Source organism: Mirounga leonina, unplaced genomic scaffold, assembly GCF_011800145.1.
Source record: "Mirounga leonina isolate KUSES-001 unplaced genomic scaffold, KU_Mleo_1.0 Mir_204, whole genome shotgun sequence".
NCBI classification, from domain to species: domain Eukaryota; kingdom Metazoa; phylum Chordata; class Mammalia; order Carnivora; family Phocidae; genus Mirounga; species Mirounga leonina.
In genome coordinates, this window is record NW_023270513.1 from 22,082,712 (window position 1) to 22,104,715 (window position 22,004).

At 35.6% G+C, this 22,004-nt stretch overlaps 1 protein-coding gene across 1 annotated transcript in view; it reads left to right on the forward strand.

The window, feature by feature from the left end:
* DIAPH2 (diaphanous related formin 2) overlaps positions 1-22,004 on the forward strand; it is a 959,330-nt gene that overhangs the window by 767,824 nt on the left and 169,502 nt on the right. The window contains exon 26 of the mRNA XM_035028841.1: positions 19,092-19,187. Within this exon, the coding sequence (XP_034884732.1) occupies positions 19,092-19,187 (96 nt within the window). The remainder of the gene's footprint in view (positions 1-19,091; positions 19,188-22,004) is intronic.

Sequence of the window (22,004 nt, forward strand, 5' to 3'; positions counted from 1 at the left end):
ACAAAATGTAAGTCCTTTGTTATAAGCATCTCTCTCTCTCGCTCTCTCTCACCCATAGGCAGTTTCTGAAACTAGTTTCTTATATATTTATCTACAAAGTTGTTTGGATTTTTTAAGTTAATGATGACTTTTTATCATTCTGCTGCACCTCTCCCCTTCTTCGGGATTGTTGCCTTGTCTCACTCTTCCTGATACATTGCTTCCTGGTGGGTGACATCATGATTTGCAAGCAATCTGATATATAAATGAGGTGGTGAGAACTACCTCGGCAATTCAGTTTCTGTTTGAAAGGAAATAAGTAGCGTCTTTATGTTTTCTTATATTTTCCTCTACATTGTGTTTTCACAATTATATGAGGCACAATAGGAAGGCCTCTTTTTGCTTTCACTCCATTTCTAAAAAACATTTGGTCGATTCAAAACCTTCTTGGAAATGTAAAATTCCATGTTTTATAATAGACTCCTCCTACAATATGTATTTTTGTCACACCAGAATGTGCCATTCAGCAATAGCTAATAACTACTAATTTTCTAGGAACATCTCAGGAATATAGATGCTTGGATCAGCATGTTTTTATTTTTACTGATATTAAAGTAATGTTTATCTAGGAGGCATGATAAGAAACAGTGTATAAAACTTGACCTTAATTCTTAGCTTTGTAGACATATATTCATAGGTGTTTTGTGTGCTTTGATAGGTGTGGAAATATGTGAGATCAATAAAGCTTTACTTCAATATGCTAACAAGTAAATATGGATATGGTTTTACTAGACAAACTCATTAGCAAAGATACCTTTTAAGTATAGTTCCCACCCCTTCTGCCCCCTAACCCCATTCCTATTGCTAATTGGCAGGTACTGCTATTATATAGCTTGAGTTTCTTCATTTGAAAGAACACTGCAGCTCTTTTTTGATACCTTGTGACACTTTGGCAGGTACCTCAGGAACCATACCACAGGCAGGTTCAGATTCTTGCACTTCATATTCTTGGCATTCTCCGAGGGAAGTGGTTCTCAAAGTGTAATCTCTGGACCAGCAGCTTTAGCATAATCCGGGATTTGTTAGAAATGCAGATTTTCTGGCCTCACCCCAGACCTACTGAATAAGAAATTGCATGGGGACAGCAGTCCGTGTTATGAAAAACTGTGCAGGTGATTCTGATACACACTAACATTTAAGAACCCCAGAGTCCAAAGACTAGACTCATCTTATTTTATAGGTGTGACACCTGAGACATGAACAGCACTTGCTCAAGGTCATAAAGCCGGTTTAGTGTAAATAGAGACCCTGGAGTAGAGCCTGCCTCAGCCTACTGCTCTTTCTACTATACTACTCCATATTGCTAGTGCTTAAAGTTGTTTTTAATTATTTAAATTTAGTCATGACGAATTATTATACATGAAAAAATGAGAGGCTTATCTTTTAAGCTTTGCATTCCTATAATTTCTGAAACTACTGTTAGTGACAGGATCAGTCTGAATCAAGTAGTTTTCAGTGACAAGGTGGGAAGATATCCTTGGCATTGGAAGTTTACAGGGAACTCAGTGGAGTCTTTGTGTTGTCTAATATGGTTTTGGTTTTGATGGATGGATATCATCATGTTTTTCAAGCTACAACATACCAAAATGAACTCAAGCAACTGATTTACTAAAGAATGATCATTTGTGTTTTGTATGTGTATGTGTGGTTTGTAAAATGAACTGCCAAAGAATTTCTTAAGTAGTAATGTCCCTGTTATATTAAAATAGAATTCCTTGGTTGTGGGGATGGGGATAGATAATGGATTATATAACTGCTTAAGAACAAATCTGTTGAAGAGCAAGAATACCTTATATTAGTTATTAAGTATTAGCATACTTGTTCTTAAATTATCCTTATTTGTTGTACTTCAATGCCTTTTGTTTATGCTTGATGGATGTTCTCATATGTGCTTCAGATAGCAAATAAACATGTCCCTATGTTTTGCCTAAACGATACAGGTAATGAAAGAAGTAAAATCTGCACCCCTTTGTTCATGGAACAAATGAACATCTTAACTTGAGTAAAAGTGAGAATCTTTTAGCAAGAATCTGTATCTAAAAAATGTATCTTCCTGCAAGTGACCTCTTTTATTTATTTCAAAATATCTATCTTTTCTCATCAATTCAAGCATGATCTCTGTAGCAAATAAAAAAGGGAGCTTTTCCCATTAGAACTTCTGTCAAGAGACAATCTTCTTTGGCCCTCTTCTTATATATTAAGAAACAGTTCTCATCGCTCTTAAAGTAGGTTTGAACATTTTTCTCTGATGAATACTTTACATACTCTGAGCAAACAACTTTAAATTTCTCAGATGTTTTGCCAAAGAGATTCCTATTTCTCTTTTTTAATCCCCAGTGGTTTAAAGTAACATGTCTACAGATAGTTTATACCAGGTCTCTGTAAGCAATGTAGTAAGGCTTATAGTATTTCATTCTGCAACATTATTCCTGGGTCTGTTTGCACTTGATGCTAAGTTCACTTAGAGTAGTATCAGTCCTTTGAATTTGTTTTCTGTGATTTGGTTTCCATAAAACATTAGGATGCTCTCTAGATTATCTGGGCCATTTCCCTGCCTCAAGGTATGCCTGTATATAACTCTGTAGGACAAATGGTTAGACAACATATTTCTAAATGTCCCAGGAGAAGGAAATATAATAGCACCAATAATCCTTATATAGTGAATGATGTCCAGGGAAATAACCAACTGCACTTACATTCCTCACAAGTTCCATTGTTCTTGAATGCCGTTATGATTCTTTTATTTTTATTGAAATTACTTGACATGTCTTATTCCTTTACTTCAGACAAAATATTTTATTTCTAAACCCAACCTTAATTATATTCTTATTGGGAAAATAGAAAGCAGACTTTCTAACCAGTATATTCCACCATGTTAATCACATTTGTCCAATTGTCAGCCCATTCTGATGGCTGACATTAATAGCCATTAATAATGGCTAACCATTATTATTGCATATGTTTCTCTTTTTTAATGAAAAACTATGAAATTATTCAGTTATTCTTAAAAGTTGAATAATTTGGGCACCTTGGTGGCTCAGTCAGTTAAGCGTCTGCCTTTGGCTCAGGTCATGATCCCAGGGTCCTGGGATCAAGTTCTGCGTGGGACTCCTTGCTCAGCGGGGAGTCTGCTTCTCCCTCTGTTCCCCACCCCCGCTTGTGCTCTCTCTCTCACAGAAATGAATAAAATCTTTTAAAAAGTTCAACGATTTATATATTTCAGATGCTCTTCATTTTTCTAAGATTTATTTATTCATTTTAGAGAGAGCATAAGTGGGGGGAGGGGCAGAGGGCAAGGGAGAATCTCAAGCAGACTCTGCGCTGAGCACGGAGCCTGACATGGGGTTCAATCTCATGACCCAGAGATCGTGACCTGAGCCAAAACCAAGAGTTAGACACTCAACCAACTGAGCAACCCAGGCACCCCTCAGACGCTCTTTAGTATTCAATATATTAACAGCGTGCTCAGGGTTTTCCTCACTGGTCCGTTGGCTCTCATATTTGTTGAAATAATTTTATTTACCATATGTTTGTGTCATATTGGACATGTTAGGAGAAAAAATTGAATTTTGAATGTGAAAGGTCCTTTTATCAAAATGCATTCTCTGACATTAATAAAAGTCATGCTGGCATTCTCTTTCAAGAAACTCACTAAAATAACAAAGAACATGAAAAATGTATTTAGATGTTTGATTGAACTAAGATGGTTGATTTATTTCCCTATCTGATAAATAATAGTGCACAAAAATAAAATTATAGTTAATGAGAGTGTAAATGTGGCGCATATATTGATATTCTAGGCAATATTGAAGCAATTGTTGGTATTTCATGTGCTCACTATCGAAAAAAATAAATTTGACCTTTTTTTGCAAATATTGCTAAATTTTCTTCTGAAAAATACTATAATGAGTGGATTTATTTATTCAGTTCTCAGTGAGGTACTGGCTGTATCAAGGTTTTGGAAAAACAAACATGTATTCTCTATCTCTAAGTATATTAACTAATCTATAAAGGCTTGACATTCATTAATGCTTGCTGAGGGAAAAAAATGAGTTTTAGAGATTGTGTTTTGCTCAGTACTGCATAACTTACTTTCACAAGCCCTACTTAAGCTTTGATTTCTAAATCTCTCCCCAGTGAAATCATATCTCAAAGATGTTTCATTAAAATGACAGGATAAGCTGCCTTGTATCCCTGTGCTGAAGTGGGGGCAAGGGAAAGAGTTCTAGGAGATCTTACACAACCATTCCTAAGTTTTAGGGAAAGAAGCAGAAATTATTGACGTCAATGAAAAAAAGGCAACATCTCTATCATGAAGATAATAGCCAAAAAGATGGGCTGACTGTGTGCAGAGCACTGGCTTGTCTCGATCTTGTACTGATGACTCATACAAAGTTAAAACATGGAGGATGGAGTTACGGAATGTAGAAACTATTAGAAAGACTGTGTCTTTGAAGTTATGCATTTTAGAAAATATTTTTAAATGCATATTTTCATTATTATAGACTTTTGCATTGTTTAATCTTTCACTTTTGTCTATCCCTTTTCTATTTTGAAATAGTTTCTTAGAGAATTGTTAACAGTTCAAATGGCTTCATTATATGCCTAAATATTAGTTTGAACCATATGAAATTGTTGCTATTTGGCCCTTTTTTTTTTTTTTTGCCTATAAAAATGGCAACCTCACATGGTTCAATCTAATAAAAATTATATCATTCTCAAAACAGAAAGATAATATTGTGCTATTACTTAACCACTTTTAATTGTATATGAAACTCATACTCTGTCTTAGTTGATCCTTTACTGGCTAAGTTTGACATTTAAGAGAATTTTCTAGCAAATTTTTGGCACTAAAAGGGAGGGTTCATGCATCATTCCCTGTTCATGCAAGGCCACACTGGGAAACAGACCCTAATGAAGTCACCTAATCAGTAGCCTGGTCTCCTATGGATGCATTCCTTATGTTTGCATAGTATTTCTTCAGAGAAAATGTAGTGTGGTTGGTTAATCTATCATATTCATTGTTATTGTTCCAAGTAAATATGCCCTGATCATTCTAATGAGATTAAGAGACATTTTATATCTTGAGTAGAGCTGGATGTTAACAAGGTTTCTTGAGCTACCTGGTTCCAAATCACCTCTTAAGTGAGGCTGAACAATCCATCCAGCACATGTTGACTCCTCCAGGTTTGACTTTGAGGTTGAAGTGACCTCTTCCTCCCTTTACTCCCCAGTTTAGGATACCCCTTAACATAGCTTCCTCTAGACTAGATATAAATTTCAGCAATGAATAGAATTCTCTCAGTAATACTTTTCCTTCTTTGTTGAAGACAATGCTAATGTGAGTACTTAGTTACTAAAACAAATATAATGACATTTTTAAAGCCTCACAAGATATGTAATTGCTTTAAAAAAATCATAATTTTTTTCTCTTCCTTTTCCTGAAATAGAAATCATAGTCCTGTTGAAGACCCAGGATTCCATACATTGTAAAAGCATCAATAGTGTATTCCTTCTAAAGGATGGGGATAAATCCCCTTATACTAAAAATCACTGGCTGTCACAGAAGTGCTAAGTGAAAAATTGTCCTTATCATTTCTTTGTGGATTGCAATTTTCCCCTGTTGATCTAGGCTATAAATAGGAAATAAACAATTGAGTGAAATCTGATAGTGTACAGATTTTACTCATGATTTTAGGTGAACAAATGATAAAAAGAACAAAATATTGCCTGATCCTAAATGTTTGCCAATGAGTATTTAGTAACTTCCTCACTCTCCTCTGTTTTGGCAGATACCAATTTTTAACCACATTTTTGAAGAGTAACAGATAATTGTTTTTGAATATTTTTATACTTATCTAAAAGAGGGAAAATAATTAAGAATATTGAAAGTTATTTCTGGGGGCGCCTGGGTGGCTCAGTCATTAAGCGTCTGCCTTCAGCTCAGGTCATGATCCCAGGGTTCTGGGATCGAGCCTTGAATCTGGCTCCCTGCTTGGCAGGTAGCCTGCTTCTCCCTCTCCCACTCCCCCTGCTTGTGTTCCCTCGTTCGCTGTGTCTCTCTCTGTCAAATAAATAAATAAAATCTTTAAAAACAAAAGTTATTTCTGTTCAGTGGTCAAGCAAAATACACAGTCTTTAATATCCTTTATTTAATAAAATCAGCAGTTGTTCCCTTTAAAACATCTTTATCTGAGGTAATTCATCAGTATATGGACTATACAAAAATAGTTTGATTTTCTAAATCGTAGAAACTTGGCTTCTGGAAACATTTGAGCCATTCTCAAAACATAATGGAAAAAGTAGGCTGTTACATTAAATTATTGTTCTAAGAGCCAAAAAGCTACTGTATTTTCCTTTCTGTTCTTCAGATATACTATGTATCAAGTTAAGTAGAGATTTTTAGAGAGTATTTCATTTTATTCAGTTTGACTGGAAGATTCCTTATTAGCAAAAAGTTATCTTAATTTTTAAATCAGACTACATAGAAGAAGAAATACACAATTTACCTATTTGTGGCAGTGCATCTCAAGAGGATACCTTATAGTTTGTTTTGCACAGTGCTATCTGCTGAATAAGTGCCCAATAGTTAGTTATGTGTTGAAAGCTTGAAAGAGATAGTAAAAATTAAATAAGGAGTGTGCTGAGGGTATGATTGAAGTAGTGCTGATTAATTGTTCTTGAGTCCTACCTGCTTTCCACTTTGGAGCCTCCTGTCCCAAAAAGAGACATGGTTGAAACAAATATGAAAATGTAAATCTTTTCTACCTAAACCCAAGCAAGAAATTGTCTATTTGCAAGTCTGTCTCTGACAACAACTCTATCCATTTCAATAAAAATATAACAATTATTTACCCAACAGGAATTATACATCAATAGCTAGCTAGTGACATAGTTATTTCATAAAATAGTATATGATATAAACCATGGGAGTTTTTGAATTTAAAAAGAAAACTCAAAGAAATCCAGAGGTCAAGTAGACACATCAAGTTAAAATAAAGCACTTATGAAATTAAGCTCCAAGGAATGACATTCTTTAAATGCCAGTATTTTATCTGGTTTTACCAGCTTTTAGCAGGTTATTTAAGCGTAGTTATCATCCATAATGACTTTATTTTAAAAGAACCACATAATGTTCAGAAATTGACATAATTATATCTCTGGGATATCGGTGCCTAATTTTGTAATTCTACAGCATTTTCTTCTGATTGACTCCCATGTAATTCAATGGCATCCATATTATTTACTCAGTAATCTGTAATTATAGGCTTCCTCTAATGAAGCGCCCTAAGCTTTATTGCCCTCTGTTTTTAGGAGCTCTGTGGGTTCCAAATTTGAACTTGGAAGAGCTGTTTTTTCCCAGATGAACATTATAAAGTAATGAAGAGGTTAATCGCTATTGCCTTGATTGTTTGAAACACCAAAAGGCAATACCACTTAATATACAATTACCATATTACTTTTAATATGTCTTCTTTTTTAATTTAAAGGTTGAATTCAATTAAATGGTAGTAGCAGTATGTTAAATTTACTATGAATATCTGCCTTAGGGAGTTATTTATTTATTTTGAAATTAAATTTTTTTTCTATTGGAGACCAACTTCCTTTTATTTAGTAAAGCATATAATTAAGGTCTATCTAAATTTTAATTATTTAATAGAGCAGGATATTGTTAATATGTATTTGTAAAAATTGTCTAAATTACCTGAATTTAGGTCATTTGTTTCTATAGCACTCACTGTAGGAACTTGATCCCTTGAATAGATCTGGTGAGCTTAAGTATATTCATATAATAATCTATCTAAAAGCTCTATCCATTTAAACTTGAAAATATAAATCTTTTGTCTCTATCTTTTTTTTGTTGTTGCTTTTTTCTTTAGAATTTGCTTTAATCTTTTATTTCTTAAATTAGGTACATGAGGGAAGACATACAGATGTGAACATTCAGGATATATACAGAATGATAAAGAGAAGTAGCCTGGGTGGTATGGTTGGAGGAGCCAAAGAAAAAATCTGGAAATAATTAATAAGGCCGTTGGAGTTATTGGATCTGATGAGCGTTGAATCTTGGAAAAGGGGATCGTGTGATTAGAGTTAGAGCTTAGTAATAGGAGAGACTAGAAACAGAGAATTCACCAAGTTGATTCATGTATTAGTAGTCCAGGTTAAGGGATGAATGTTAGACTTGGAGAAGAAACTCTGATTCCATGAGTTATAGCCTGTGAAGGAGTAGTACAGTTTAGTCACTGTTTGAATTTGGAGATGAAGGTTCCAAGCCTGGGAAATAATCAGAAATGAGAAAATTGGGATGAGAAGTCACTAGGAGTATGGTTGGGTGGGGAAATCTGCAGATGATTACATCAGTCTTAGACATGTTGTCTGAGGTGATGGGAAATTTTGTAAATAACATTATTTGGAAGTAGCTGATGATTTGGGCCTATAATGGAAATAAGAGTTAATAGTAGGGATTTGAATTAAGACATCTCCATCATAGAAAGGAACTAAAAGCCCTGAAACTGATCATTTCCCACTGTCCAAGACAGAAAGGCCACAAACTGTCCAGTGACACTTTGGTATGCTTTCTAAATAATCATCTTTCAGCAATTTGTTTCAATTCCATTGGGAGACAGCAATGAGATTGCTGGGGGGACAAACCATTCTAGTTGATTGAGAAAGTAGCCAGCCATGCTGAGTCAGACTGGCTCTTTCTCCTGGAGCAGATTATTGAACTCCTCTTTAGAATTTATTGAGGGATTTAGATCAAGGCTTAAAGGTAAATCCTTCTCTCTCCCATTTTGAAACATCAGTGTAAATTACACTATTGAGTTATGATAATGCATATCAGAAATACAAACCTTCAGCTCCTTTTTTGAGGCAAGTGGCAATAGGCAGCCTCTTAAGCATTGCTAACTATGTTTTGTGCCATATGATCCTCCCCTACTTTCAGATTGGTCCAGAAATTGATTTTTGACTCAAGGACAACAAGCCATAGGCTGGTCTGTTTCATAAGAGATGGCCTGCCATAAATACTCCTCCCAGAAGTCTATTCTGTACTGGTTGAATCAATTTGATTCTTTTTCTTGGGGAATTTGGACTCAAAGACACAAAGAAAGAGAATTAGTTTACAAATGGCAGAAGAGAAAATGAAAACAAGTAAGAGTGGATGCACATGGGGAAGTGTGAGTGGGCATCAAGGTAATAAAGTAATATTAACAGATGACTAGGGCTATTGTTGTAGCTGGAGGATTAGTCATGATTGTATCTTGAATGGTGTTTCAGTTCTTCATGGGGCCTGACCATGTAGCTGCTGAGGGCCGTTTTTCTATTCCTCTTTATTTCTGTGTACATCCTTACACCAAACCCCCATCTTTGTTTCTTATAAGCCATCTAACATGTTCATCAAGAGGATTATATCAGTAGCCAGTTAAATAACAGAAATTCTCTCTTTCCTTTTCCTCCCTCCTTGCTCCACCCCACTTGTGGATCTAATTGCTTCATGAGAGTATAGAGTATAGAATCTAGTAAGCACAGGAAGAACACCAGATTCGAAAGTTGGGGTAGCAATTGATTGTCCACTTGTTTCCTATACTCCCAGCATCAGTAATTAAGAGTACCTGCTCCCTCATTTATAACATTTTTTTATTAGTTTCAGAGGTAGAATTTAGTGTTTCACCAGTTGCATATAACAGCCCATACAACATTTTTATACTCAGTGGTGGGCTGCCATTATTGCCATGGTGTATGACATCCGTTAAAACTGCCTGACTGCACTCTCATGAGGGCCAGTCTTGAAAAGTCACTTTCATCCCACACTTACCTTGTTTCTGTGCTAGGCACTAAGGACGATACAAGTATACATTTGGCCTCATGATGGTGGTCTGGAAGCTAAAACTATTTCTCTCCATCTTCTCTCCACCTTAGTCATGTGTTTGTATTTCTTATGAAGATGGTTAGGCTTATTGTATAGGTGTGTATTCTGATATGACAGTCCAGTTGAAATCCATAGATAAGGAGCGAAGTCGTCTGTAAGGAGGCTATAAATTGCTCCATGTCAGTCACAGGTTAATTGTCATACAGGAAATCAGCACTTGGAAAGCAAGTCTCCCACTGACCTTTGGAAAAAAACTCTTCTCTTTTTGTAACTTTTCTTTTGAAAGTATACTTTAAGGACTCTTAAATGCAAATCCACAGAGAAGTGTATATATAATTGTTGTTTCATTATCCTGTCTCATTCTTGGCTTTGGCCCTCTAAATGAAGGTATCTCAATTTCAAGAAGGCTGACATTGACTGCTTATGTTCCTTCCTACCTTCCATCCATGATGAGCTTTTTTTTTTTTTACTCATATGGAGGTTGCCAATGTCCTTCAGTATCTCAGAGGCTAATTGTGAGCTCCACAGGTGCCTATACCAGCATAATGTTGATATTGACTATGCGTAGTCTAGAGCAAGGGTCAAGAAACTTTTTTGTAAAGGACCAGATAGTAAGTATTTTGGGCCTCACAGGCCAAAATGTCTCTGTCATAACTACTCAACTCTTCTGTTGTAGCCTGAAAGTAGCCATAGACAATACATAATGAATGATCATGGTTATCATCCAATAAAAGTTATAGACTAAAATTTGAATTTTGTGAAATTTTCATGTAGCACAAATATTCTTCTTCTTCTTTTTTTTTTTTTTTGGTTTTTAAAAAACCATTTAAAATGTGAAAACCACTGTTAGCATGTGGGCTGTTCAAAAACAGGTGGTAGACTGGACCTGACCTCTAGGGCTAGAGTTTGCTGATACCTTCTCCAGAAACATACTCTCCAGGTTCTTTTCCTTTTTTTTTTTTTTTCATACTCTCCGGGTTCTAATGCTGGTTCTCTCACCTCCCAACTATGTGACCTTGAATGAATTACTTCTCCTAAATATGCCTCAATTTCTTTATCTGGAAAATAGGTTGGTGTGGGGATTAACTTAAATCCCTTAAAATAGGCCTGACATATGGGAGCTTCTAAATAAATCACAGATATTATTAATAGTCCTACTTCCAAAAACATCTTTCTTTTGCCTTTTCAGAAAGTAGATTAGATTTCCTTTGGTGGGTGGTTTTCAATTGACTTAATTGATATTCTTCTTCCAAGTTTGTTTCTGCATAATTTTCCCTTCACAAGTATTCCATGCCCTTAGTAAATGATTGATTTTGATAAGATACACATAGTATTTCAATTTGAAATATTAATTATTTAAAATATTGAATGTGAGCTATTTTACCAGAGACATCAACAATGGTTTTCTGGTAAGCGCTAACATTCAGGTTTGTTGGGTGTTTATTTTTACGATGTGTGATTTTCTTCTCCCAATCTTCTAGCATGTAGGTAACTAGAAAAAAATGAATATGCGTAAACATTATTTTTTAACAGCCATTTACTATCAAGCCATCTTACCATAGGCAAACTGCCAAAAATCTGCCCCTGGCCAAAAAAGTTCCTTTGCTATAACTCTACCATTAGAAATCCATTCATTTGTGTCAACAAGCTCTCTTTAAGGTGCAAATACATCAGGGAAAGTTAAGTTACCCTGACAAACTTTGGTAGTACCTACCATGTGGATACTTGGAGAGAAATCACCTTATCCCTCACCATTCATCACTCTGGAGCAGAATATCCATTTATCTTGTGATTCCTAATACAGTATTTATTTCATGACAAAATGTACCTAAAACATTAACCTTAAAATTGTTAAAGAAGAGTAGTATTCATTATGAAGTTTATCCAGGATCTGATGATTTACCTCACTATAGGAAACTGTTAATTACCTGTTCTGGCAAGGAGATGAGATAACAGAATGAATGAACTCTCTAACCAACATTTTCCCTGTAGTTTTAACTTTAATTGCTCTGAGATTAATTTTGCTTTTTGGTAGGTACCACTGTGCTAGTCCTCAACCTGGGAGCATAATGTTTTTCTGTTTTGTTTTACAAATTTTCAAGTGCCATGTAATGTACTTACTACACTGCCCCTAGCTCATCCTGTGGTTTCTGGTAATTTCTTTTAAGCTCCTGTGTCCTTTTTTCTCTTGTAAAAGTTTGCTTCTTTTCAACAGGAACATCTGCCTTCATTATTTTCTTTAAAACTTTATACATTTTTATGTATGCCCTCTTTTAATCTCTTTGGAATGGTGTCTTGATTTTCTTAAATACTTTCCATTGCCATAAATAACTGCATAGACAATAGTCTTAGTTACCATCTGTTGATTTTCCAAGTCACCATTTTCTCCATTCTTCACTCACTTCCAATTAAACTATAAACTAACAAAAACTTCCCAACTACAAACTAACAAAAACCTCCCAGCAGGTATAGGCTTTTGAGATGTTTGTAGACTGCAATACAAGTTGCCCAGGCTTTGTCACATCTGTTGATATAGTGCTTTGCCAAATGGTTTGATTTATTTTATTTCTGACTCATTTATGGTATTAGTATTACTCTCATTTGTGGTATTAGTGTTACTCTTACAGATAGATATTATGGTCCTGCAGCACATTGTGTTATTTTCACCATATTGTATTTGCCTTTTACTTAGTCTATTACCTATTACTTTGTTGAATTATAAGAGCTGTTTTTTTAGATCCCAGAGAAGAAATGTTGCTTCCCTCTTTTTTGATAGGTTCTAATTTTGTGCCATCTACAAATCCATGCATCTTGCAGCATGATCTCAATCTGGACCATAATAGGTAGTGTGAAAAAACTGAAGCTAACACTGATTTTTCTTGTATTCTACTTATCACTGCCTTCTTACACTGCCAACTTCCATTTACTACTGGTCATGACCTTGCTCACAAAACCAATTTTACTTTTCTATTTAGTCTTTCACCAGTAATGCCAAAATTTTGCCCAGGATTATATGCAGAATAATATTTGTCACTGCATATTAAATTGTATCCTTATAGAACTGATTTCTCTCCCACTCTGGTCCATTTGTATACTACTATGAGGCTGACCTTAAATGTTAACCTGTCTCATGTCACTATTGTGCTGGCTTTTTAGTGTCCCTTGAAGCATGTTCAGATTTCTTGTTTTGATATCCAAAGCCCTTTAGAACTTTGATCTAATCTATCCAACTACAACTCCTGTACCTTTCAACTATGTTCTCTCCCCATGGTTTATCATGCAGACGATACATATTTGATTTCAGGTAGCTATACTTATTCAAAACAACCTTGACATATTTTACCCTCTTAAAATTATATGATATGAACAGGTAAAGCTAATATATGATGGCAAAAATCAGAGCAAATATTGCTTCTGAGTGGTGGAGGCAAGAAGGAACTTACTGGAGGTGATGGAAAGTTTCAATGTCTTGCTTGTGATTGTACTTACATGGGTGTAGGTACTTGTCAAAAATTCATCAAATTGTATGCATAAGATCTATACATTACAGTATTTGTAAATTTATATACACACACACAGAGCAATCAAGTGAGCACATATGTGTGTGCTAGGAGTTAATAAATCTAGATTTTAGTGTCCTCCAACCAGTCGTTATGCAACCTTTTTAATGTAATGTTTCCAGAGGCTTAGCTTAAGTCCTAATTCTTCCATGAGTCTTCCCCAATTCTTCTAACCCACAGAGACCATCGTTTTATTTTTTTAAATTATATAATCTATTATCTCACATGGTAGGGTCCTACCCTCAGTAGGAAGCCTTTTGCTTCTTTTGGGTCACATTAAACTGATTGCTTTTTGATAACTTCTTCAACTTTTGAGCAGCTCAGCTTTTCTAGAAAACCTTAATTATACAATTGAGAATTCAAGGAGGCTATAATAGTGATTTTTTTTAAAGATTTTACTTATTTATTTGAGAGAGAGAGAGAGAGCACGAGCAGGGGGGAGAGGGAGAAGCCTCTGAGCAGGGAACCCAACGTGGGGCTCAATCCCATGACCCTGGGGTCATGACCTGAGCCGAAGGCAGACACTTAACTACCTGAGCCACCCACACGCCCCTATAATAGTGAATTAAAGCCATTATTCCCAGGTTGTTAGGATCTTAGTTAATAATTTTTATATTATTGGCTTTAGTTTAGTCATTTTTGAGAAGTAATGACCTGGAGTTGGGTCTTAGTTAATGGGAATGCCCAAGGCACTAAGTGTTAGGTTCTTAGAGGAATAAGGGATATTGTAATTAAAAATGTTTGATAAAAAGAAAGGAGATCTCAGAGTATTTTCAAAAACTGTGAAGGGTCAGAAATTTTACCCTACTTATATGCTAACAAGTAAGCCTGCTATAGTTTCAGGGATGCTTACATAAGAAACAAGACTCCTAGGTCAGAGACAAAGAACTCTTGTTATTCACAGTATAGCCAGCAGTGTGAGCTTCATGTCCATACTGCTTTCCCTTACCTTCCAACTCCCCCAGGGCAGTGCCAAGGTGAGTTCAGGTGTATGCTATGCACACAGTGGGTTTGTTTTACTGCTGAGGACCCCAGTTTTAAGGAACCCAAGTCTATTATAATGAAATGAAATGATCCCCCTGTAGGGAAATATAATCTATCCTCAAAACAAACAGACCTACCCTCTGCTCTGAAGGGAGACACTGTGTCTTTCAAGGCTGTTCACTATAAAAACAGTCTTGAAAAGATAGTCCAGAACAAAGGTCATCAATTCTTGTGCTCACAAAGTGCACGGAAATGTGAGAAACCCACAGAGAATTGCCTCTAAATAAGTTTGTGCAACCATTGGGGAATAGTCTTGCACAAAGGTGTACCAGAGATAGTTAATTTACCTAGTGATAATTTTAATCTGTTGTCACCTCCAAACTCTTCTGGGGAAATTAAGTCAACACAACACAGGTAATTGTTGATGATGAAAATTGAGAGCAGCAGACATTCTGTATCCACTGAATGGCCAACACCGTTGGAAACATGAAATAGAAGGTACAATGCATGCCTTTCATTTTACCCAAATATATGTACTTCGCACAGAGCCCCACTGGACTGCATGTAACCAGCCTACCTCCTTAATACTGTCTCTGATCTAATTTCAGGATGAAATGTTAGAAAGTTGCCTCTGAATTGTTACTTCCCAGACATGCCCATATATTACTGTAGGGCCTAAAAACAGTACCAATTTTTTTCCTTGATATTCTTCCACTGAGTAAAATATGTATTGTAAGAAAACACAGTTTCCTATGCAATTCAATAAAACTATTTTCCTTTTCAGTGAGAAAAAGACACATTTTTCCCCAAGTTTGACCTCATGGACCAAAAAATAGAAAATAAAAACAGATACTTATTACAAATCACATCTAAGTAAGAATTAATGGTTCTATGAACTTGCAAATTCTAAGTGAATTGTCAGTCTCACACAATTCAATCACATACCAAATTCCACTGAAATTCCTTTAAAATGAAGGATGACATCTTTCAAATGATCATGTTGGCTTCCATTTTGTTTTAGGAAGAGTAACTGAAATATAAAACAGTTCTAAGGTATATTTATAAAACCTTCATACCTTCAGGTTAGGTATTTCATGAAAATCTCTCAACTCTTTTGAAAAGTTATGAAGCAAATGATAAAGTAATGGTGGACTGAAACCTATATTTCTTTCCTTTAATACATCAGTGATATTTACAAAGACCTGGCCTTTTTTTTTTTAATAGAACCATCTAACACATGCCTTCTCAGCAGGAACAGTATCACCCCCAAGGGGATGAATATTGGTTCTTGGGGAAGTGGGCAGAGAAAAATCTTAGATATTACAATTGTCTGTGGCCTTCCAAAGGGCCATACTATATAAACAGATATGCAGTACATCTATTGTATTAAATTTTAATGGTGGGGGATTAGGAAAAAAGTGTCTAAAAAGGCTTCTCAGGGGGAGGGGGAAACTAATGAAAAAAAAGTGGTTTAGTGACCTAGCATACTATTTTGACAGTGTTGTGTTCAGATGGCAACCATTAATTAAGTAAAGGGATTTATTTTTAATTCCTCTCTGTATCATATTTGTTCCATTTTCAGTATATACACAATATAATTACATTAAAGAATTTTAATGAAGTGGCATCCATGTCATTGTTATAATTTTTAATGTTTTAAAATTTAATAATTGCATATTATTTATGTAAAATCATAAATACACGCTGTTTTATAGTCTGTTTTTTTCACTTTTATACATATATTTATTTTTCTACATAGTCTTTATAATGACTATTTTTATAAGGATGAATGAAATTCAGTTATACTGTGGTTCTCTTCTGGTTGTATTTTTATATCTCTAAAGATTCCTTTCATGTCTTCTATGCAATTCTGCTTCTCCTGACGGCCTATTAAAAATTGGGGTCCTCAGGAGTTGCATCCTATAGTGTCTTCTCTTCTCATATAGTATATCAGGGTGATCTCACCCATCTTCCAACAGTACTCAAATCTTTAGCTTCAGCCCAGACTTCACTCCTGGGGTCCAGACTCATATTTCTAACTGCTCACTGGATAGCTCTACTTAAATATTCCTTTTTTTTAAAAAAAAAAAAAGATATTATTTATTTATTTGACAGAGAGAGAGAGAGAGCGAGAGCAGGAACACAAGCAGGTGGAGTGGGAGAGGGAGAAGCAGGCTTCCCGCCAAGCAGGGAACCTGACATGGGGCTCAATCCCAGGACCCTGAGATCATGACCTGAGCCAAAGGCAGACGCTTAATGACTGAGCCACCCAGGCGCCCCTCTACTTAAATATTCCTAAAAAAATAATCATATTTTCTCATACCTGTTTATCCTTGATCATCTAGACTCCTTTCCTCACCCTTGACCTCACCCCCTCAGCCAGGTCTTATTAACTATATTAAGACCTTCAAAGTATCCACCCTCTCCATTCACTCTTCTATCCTTTTAGTTCGCTCCTTTATCTCTTAGACAGTTACACTACATTCCTAACCATTTCCCTGTCTTCTGTTACGCCATACTCTGAGTCATTCTCCACAGTGCTGTCCAATAAGTCTTTCTAAAATGAAAATCTAATCAAGTCGCTTCCTGTTGCTTATAGCTGTGTTTCCCAATACAGTAGGCACTAGCCACATATAGGTAATGAGCACTTGAAATGTAGCTAATCTGATGTAATTAGCTAAATGTAGCTAATAAAAACATGCTAGATTTCTGAGACTTAATCTGATAAAAAGACTAAAAAATAAATATTTTTGTATATATTGAGTTAAACATTAAAAAAAATTGATTTCATCTGTTTTTAAATTTTTTTAAATGTGGCTACTAGGAAGTTTAAAATTACTTACGCAGCTCACATTTTTGGCCTGCATTTTATGTCTATTGGAGAGTGTTGACTTATAGGATAATGCTCAAACGCATATCATAGAATTATGATCTTTTATCATCTGGTCACCATATGCCTAGTCCATTTTGTCTTCTGTTAGCTGCATGCAAAGAGGGCTGGTCTTGGTGTCACATTGACCTGGGTTCCTACCTGGGACCCTCCACATGCTAACTGTGTGATCTGGAACGAGATCCTTAAAGTCTAAGTTTCAGTATCCCCAGCTGAAAACAGAGATGATACCTATTTCAGTGTGTAGCTGGGTTAAAAGATACAACATATGTAAAGTGCTTACTGCCTAAAATTTCATTCTCCCAGGTACATTCTAACCGTACCAAACTACTTTCAGTTCCTTTTTTTTTCTATTGTAGAGAGCAGGTGATGGTTCAGATGTGTCTGCAGCTTTAATATTCCTAAATGTGCATAATCCCCTTTCCCTGGTTAGTCACTGGGGTTCTACTTTCCTTTTATTTGTCCTGTTTTTACCAGATTTTGGACCTGAGAACCTCTCTGCTTCCCTTTGTTTTTTATTTAATATCATATCCTAGAGAATTCATTTTAAAAGAACAAATGATTGATCTCAAGTCAAATAAAGGGCATAATCAAAAAAGGTTTTAGCTTGTTCTTGCCCTGTAAGAGAATATTTTTGTGTGTGTGATATGATACCCCATAGTCATTCTTTAAACAAAGTAGGATTTAAATTTAACTTTAGAATAGCTCCCAGGTCAGTTTTTTCTCCCTCGCTCCTGCCTTCTTCTTCTCTTAACCCTTCTGCTTACAAATGTCTTCTACCCCAGACCCACACATTTAGCTACCACTCAAATTAGCCACTTAGTTAGGGTCCTTTTATTGTCATCTAGGCCAGATGGGAAGATGCGTCTCAGCTCTCTGTGGATTATCCACAGTGTAGTAGAGTTTCTGGCAATAAATACCTTGAGACAAATGTTCTAACAAATCTTTAAAGTGTTTTTGATGGCCAGAATTTTCAAAGATAAGGGTAGGGTAAAATGTTTTAAATGCATTTGCATTAGGAATTTCCATGCACATCTTTTGAATCTTAACAGTTCTTTCCCATAGGAAAAACTTAGAAACACAACAGCATTCTAAAAGGGATGATGAAAAAAAAATTAAAAAATAAAAGGGATGATGACACTCTGGCTAATGTCTCTCAAATGTAAAATGTGGCTTTTCAAATGATGTGGTCACCTTTTCCTTCTACAATGTCAGCATTCTGAAATGGGTAAAGGATATGGATTAGGTAGGAATTGAATGCAAATGTGTTTTTGCAAATAGTGTCTTTTGAGATAATCGCAGATGATGGTTGAATGCTGAAGGTATTAATACAATCAGTATTTAACCTTGTGTAACTCTGCTTCATCAAATCACGCCCCGCACATTGATTGCATTAAGCCAGGTCATTGGTTTCTTCCTTAGGAATATCTTATAAGAATCTTAACAGGAAGGCAGCAGTAGCTGATCAGCTACTGTTTATTTGCATACTGAGCATGTCATCAATAATACAAAAGACAAGGTCCTTAAGTTGAAAGAACAGTGGGATTGGCATGAGTTTTGCTTAATGGTGCATAATAAGCAAAGTAGTCTGTGGTGCCAGAAACTGACAGGAACCATTATGTTTAAACAGATACACGTCTTTAATTTAGGGATATTATGTAAATCTGACAGGAGTTTTCCCCCTTTATTTTCCTGTAGTTTAACTTGAATTGCTCCAGAATTAATTCTGATTTCTCCCTCCCTCCAGAGGGTGATGAGACTGGTGTGATGGATAATCTTCTAGAAGCCCTACAATCAGGTGCAGCATTCCGAGACCGCAGAAAGCGGATTCCAAGGAATCCAGGTAAAACTCATTCCAGTTTGCATGGTATTATAAAATGTGAATGTTCATAGCCAAATACCACCCCCCAAAAACCTTTCCCATGAATTTTTTTTAACAGTGGATCTCAGTTCATGTGTTAAAAAGTCTCAACATGCTTCTATGTCTATGTGATCACAAGTTTCACCTTGGCAAAGGTATCTTCAAATAACTGTAGACTTTGCAAAAAAATTTCAGAAATAAGGACTCCTGCTGTGTTTAATATTAAATATTTTAATTGTTGTTTTATGTGCATGTGGTTTGGGTGGAACATGGTTTATAAAACCATAAATGTAATTAAATCATTAAAAGTAATTGGCCCTAGGGATGTCACATTAGCTATTTACAGGTAAGGAAACTGAAATAATGCTTCTTTCTAGAGGTCATTTTGGCTTTGTAGTATAATCCATATTCATTCTCCATGTTAATAAAGAGAAGAGGGGCACAGTGGTATTAGAAAATTGTCTGTCTTCTCTGTTCATATGCTATGGCTGAGGTAAATAATAGTTCCTCTCAGAATAATCCAGGTAGCTGAGCTATCCACCTCCTTTAAGGAAATTTCTATATTTTTAGTTTATATCTTCTTCGAAGAAGAGGAAGAAATTAGGTATATTGATTTTAAAAGTCCTCTTCATGGGCTATGGAGCTATATGGGGTAGTAAATGAAAAAGGAGCATTAGTAGTAAACATGTAAGTTCTCCTTAATTTAGATTAATAAGATTTGCCTTGAATAGCCTACAATTCAAAAAATATTCTGTATTTGGACTGGAAACTAACGTATATCATCAGAATACAAAGTGGTAGCTCTTAAAACCATTGTGCTCCAACAAAACAGTGAAAGAAATGGAGCCCAGTACAGTTGTCCAGGAAAGCTTTTGGCAATGGTGAAATTCATGGCAGAAGACAATATAAGTTATATTCATCTTTTTTACATTTGGGTGAATTTTGATGGATATGAAGACATTGAAGATGGCCTACAAAAAGAGTAAAAGACTGGAGGAAAGAAAAGTAAAATCTCTATTTGTATATTCATATTAATTTTTTAAGGTAGTGCTGCAGAGCAGAATATTAGGAGCACTAGTAATCTGTAACTATGAAGCAGCCATTTCATCTACTCTCAGTCTTTATCTGTAAAATAAGAATGTTTTACCATGCTATCAGAGACCCCTTCCACCTCCTAAGGAAAATAGAAACCTTCACTGTTCTTTCTTGAACTATCAGAGTATTAACAGTGAAAAGCAAACTGAAATAATTTTTCTATCAATTCAGTTCTCTGTTAAGCAGCTGATAAATATAAGCATGTTACTCCATACCATAAAAGAACTGCCATCATCTTTCTAGGCTATTTATTTTTAAAATACATTTGCTAAGGCCCATGTTTGATTAGGCTCACATCTCATACTGACTCTAGAAAGATTGTACTGAGAAAGAGAGAGATCATCTAATAGGGTTTCTCTGAGTTTGGTACGCAAGGGAATATAGTGTCATCAACTGTGAAACACCAAGAATAGATTCACAAACTGCATAATTTCACAGTACTGATTCCAAGTAATCCAAACCGGGACCTCCTTTGGTTTGTAGCTGGAGTACCTCCATGAACACACAGGGTCAAAGATATCAGCCCAAGTAGTTCTGGCGGTCCTTCCAAGTGACAGCAGCCAATGCAAATGTCCAGCGGTAAAAAGAAACTAGAAGCAGACGGTGGCAATGATTGCTAAAGCATCTTGAGCATCAGAGTTCACGCGAGGGAGAGGGAGAGGCAGGCATAGAGTTGACAAGTCTGCCAAAAACTCTCCGATTTGCTTGCCTCTTTCTAGAAGCAACAGAACTGGGGATTTTCCCAGATTTCTTCCTTGTTTCTGACTTTCGTAACTAGGTATCTTTTTCTGCTGGCCTCCTTTTGTTTTTACTTTCCTAGGTACCTTATTTGGTTCTTTTTCAATGCCCTATTGACTTTATATTGTTATACTTTACCTGTTCAACACCAGCATTCTTGCTTCTTTCAATAACCTCCACTTCAACATGATGAGATAGAAGCAGAAAAATCAAATTATAAAGAAGGCTGTTTTTATCAAGTAAAGTAAAATAAGAGGGAATAGTCAAAAAATCTGAAATTGGAGTGAGTCACAAACAGCAAAGACGTACTGCTCTGCTTGCCATCTCCATTATCACTTACAGATGGAAATTATGGTATGTAAAATACAGAGCTCTACAATTGTGCTTTTAATTGCAGTGTTTTCGATTCACTATTTAAACAAAATGAGGTGATGATTTATATTCTTCATTAGAAAATCAAAATGTTAGTAAATAGTATGATTAGTTGCCTAAATTATAAAACTTTCACACTGAGTCTATGTCCCCTCCCAGGATCTACCAAATTAGGCAACTCTGAGCTCCCAAATATTGCCTATATCCCAAATACTGAGAGTGTTGTTTCAGCTAAGGGTCCCAAAAGACATTTCAAGGGAGACTATTATATAAGGAATGCTATTGAAAAAAATATTGATAACTAGTATAGCACAGGCTTCAACCAGTCAGAATGTACACAGGCAATAAGTAGCCACTATGTGGTACTAATACATATGGGCTGAATATCAACCCAGATTACAAGCTTTGCTAATACCAAACTCAGAGATTAGGAAATGAGCCCCTAAACATTCATTAATTTATTGTACATCTGTTCTCTGAAAGGTACTATGCTACACATGAAGGAAAATACAGAAAAAATTATGATTTTTCTTAGTTACAAGACCCTTGTGTCTTGTGGAAAGAGAAACGGTACAGAAAGACTACAGAATAAAG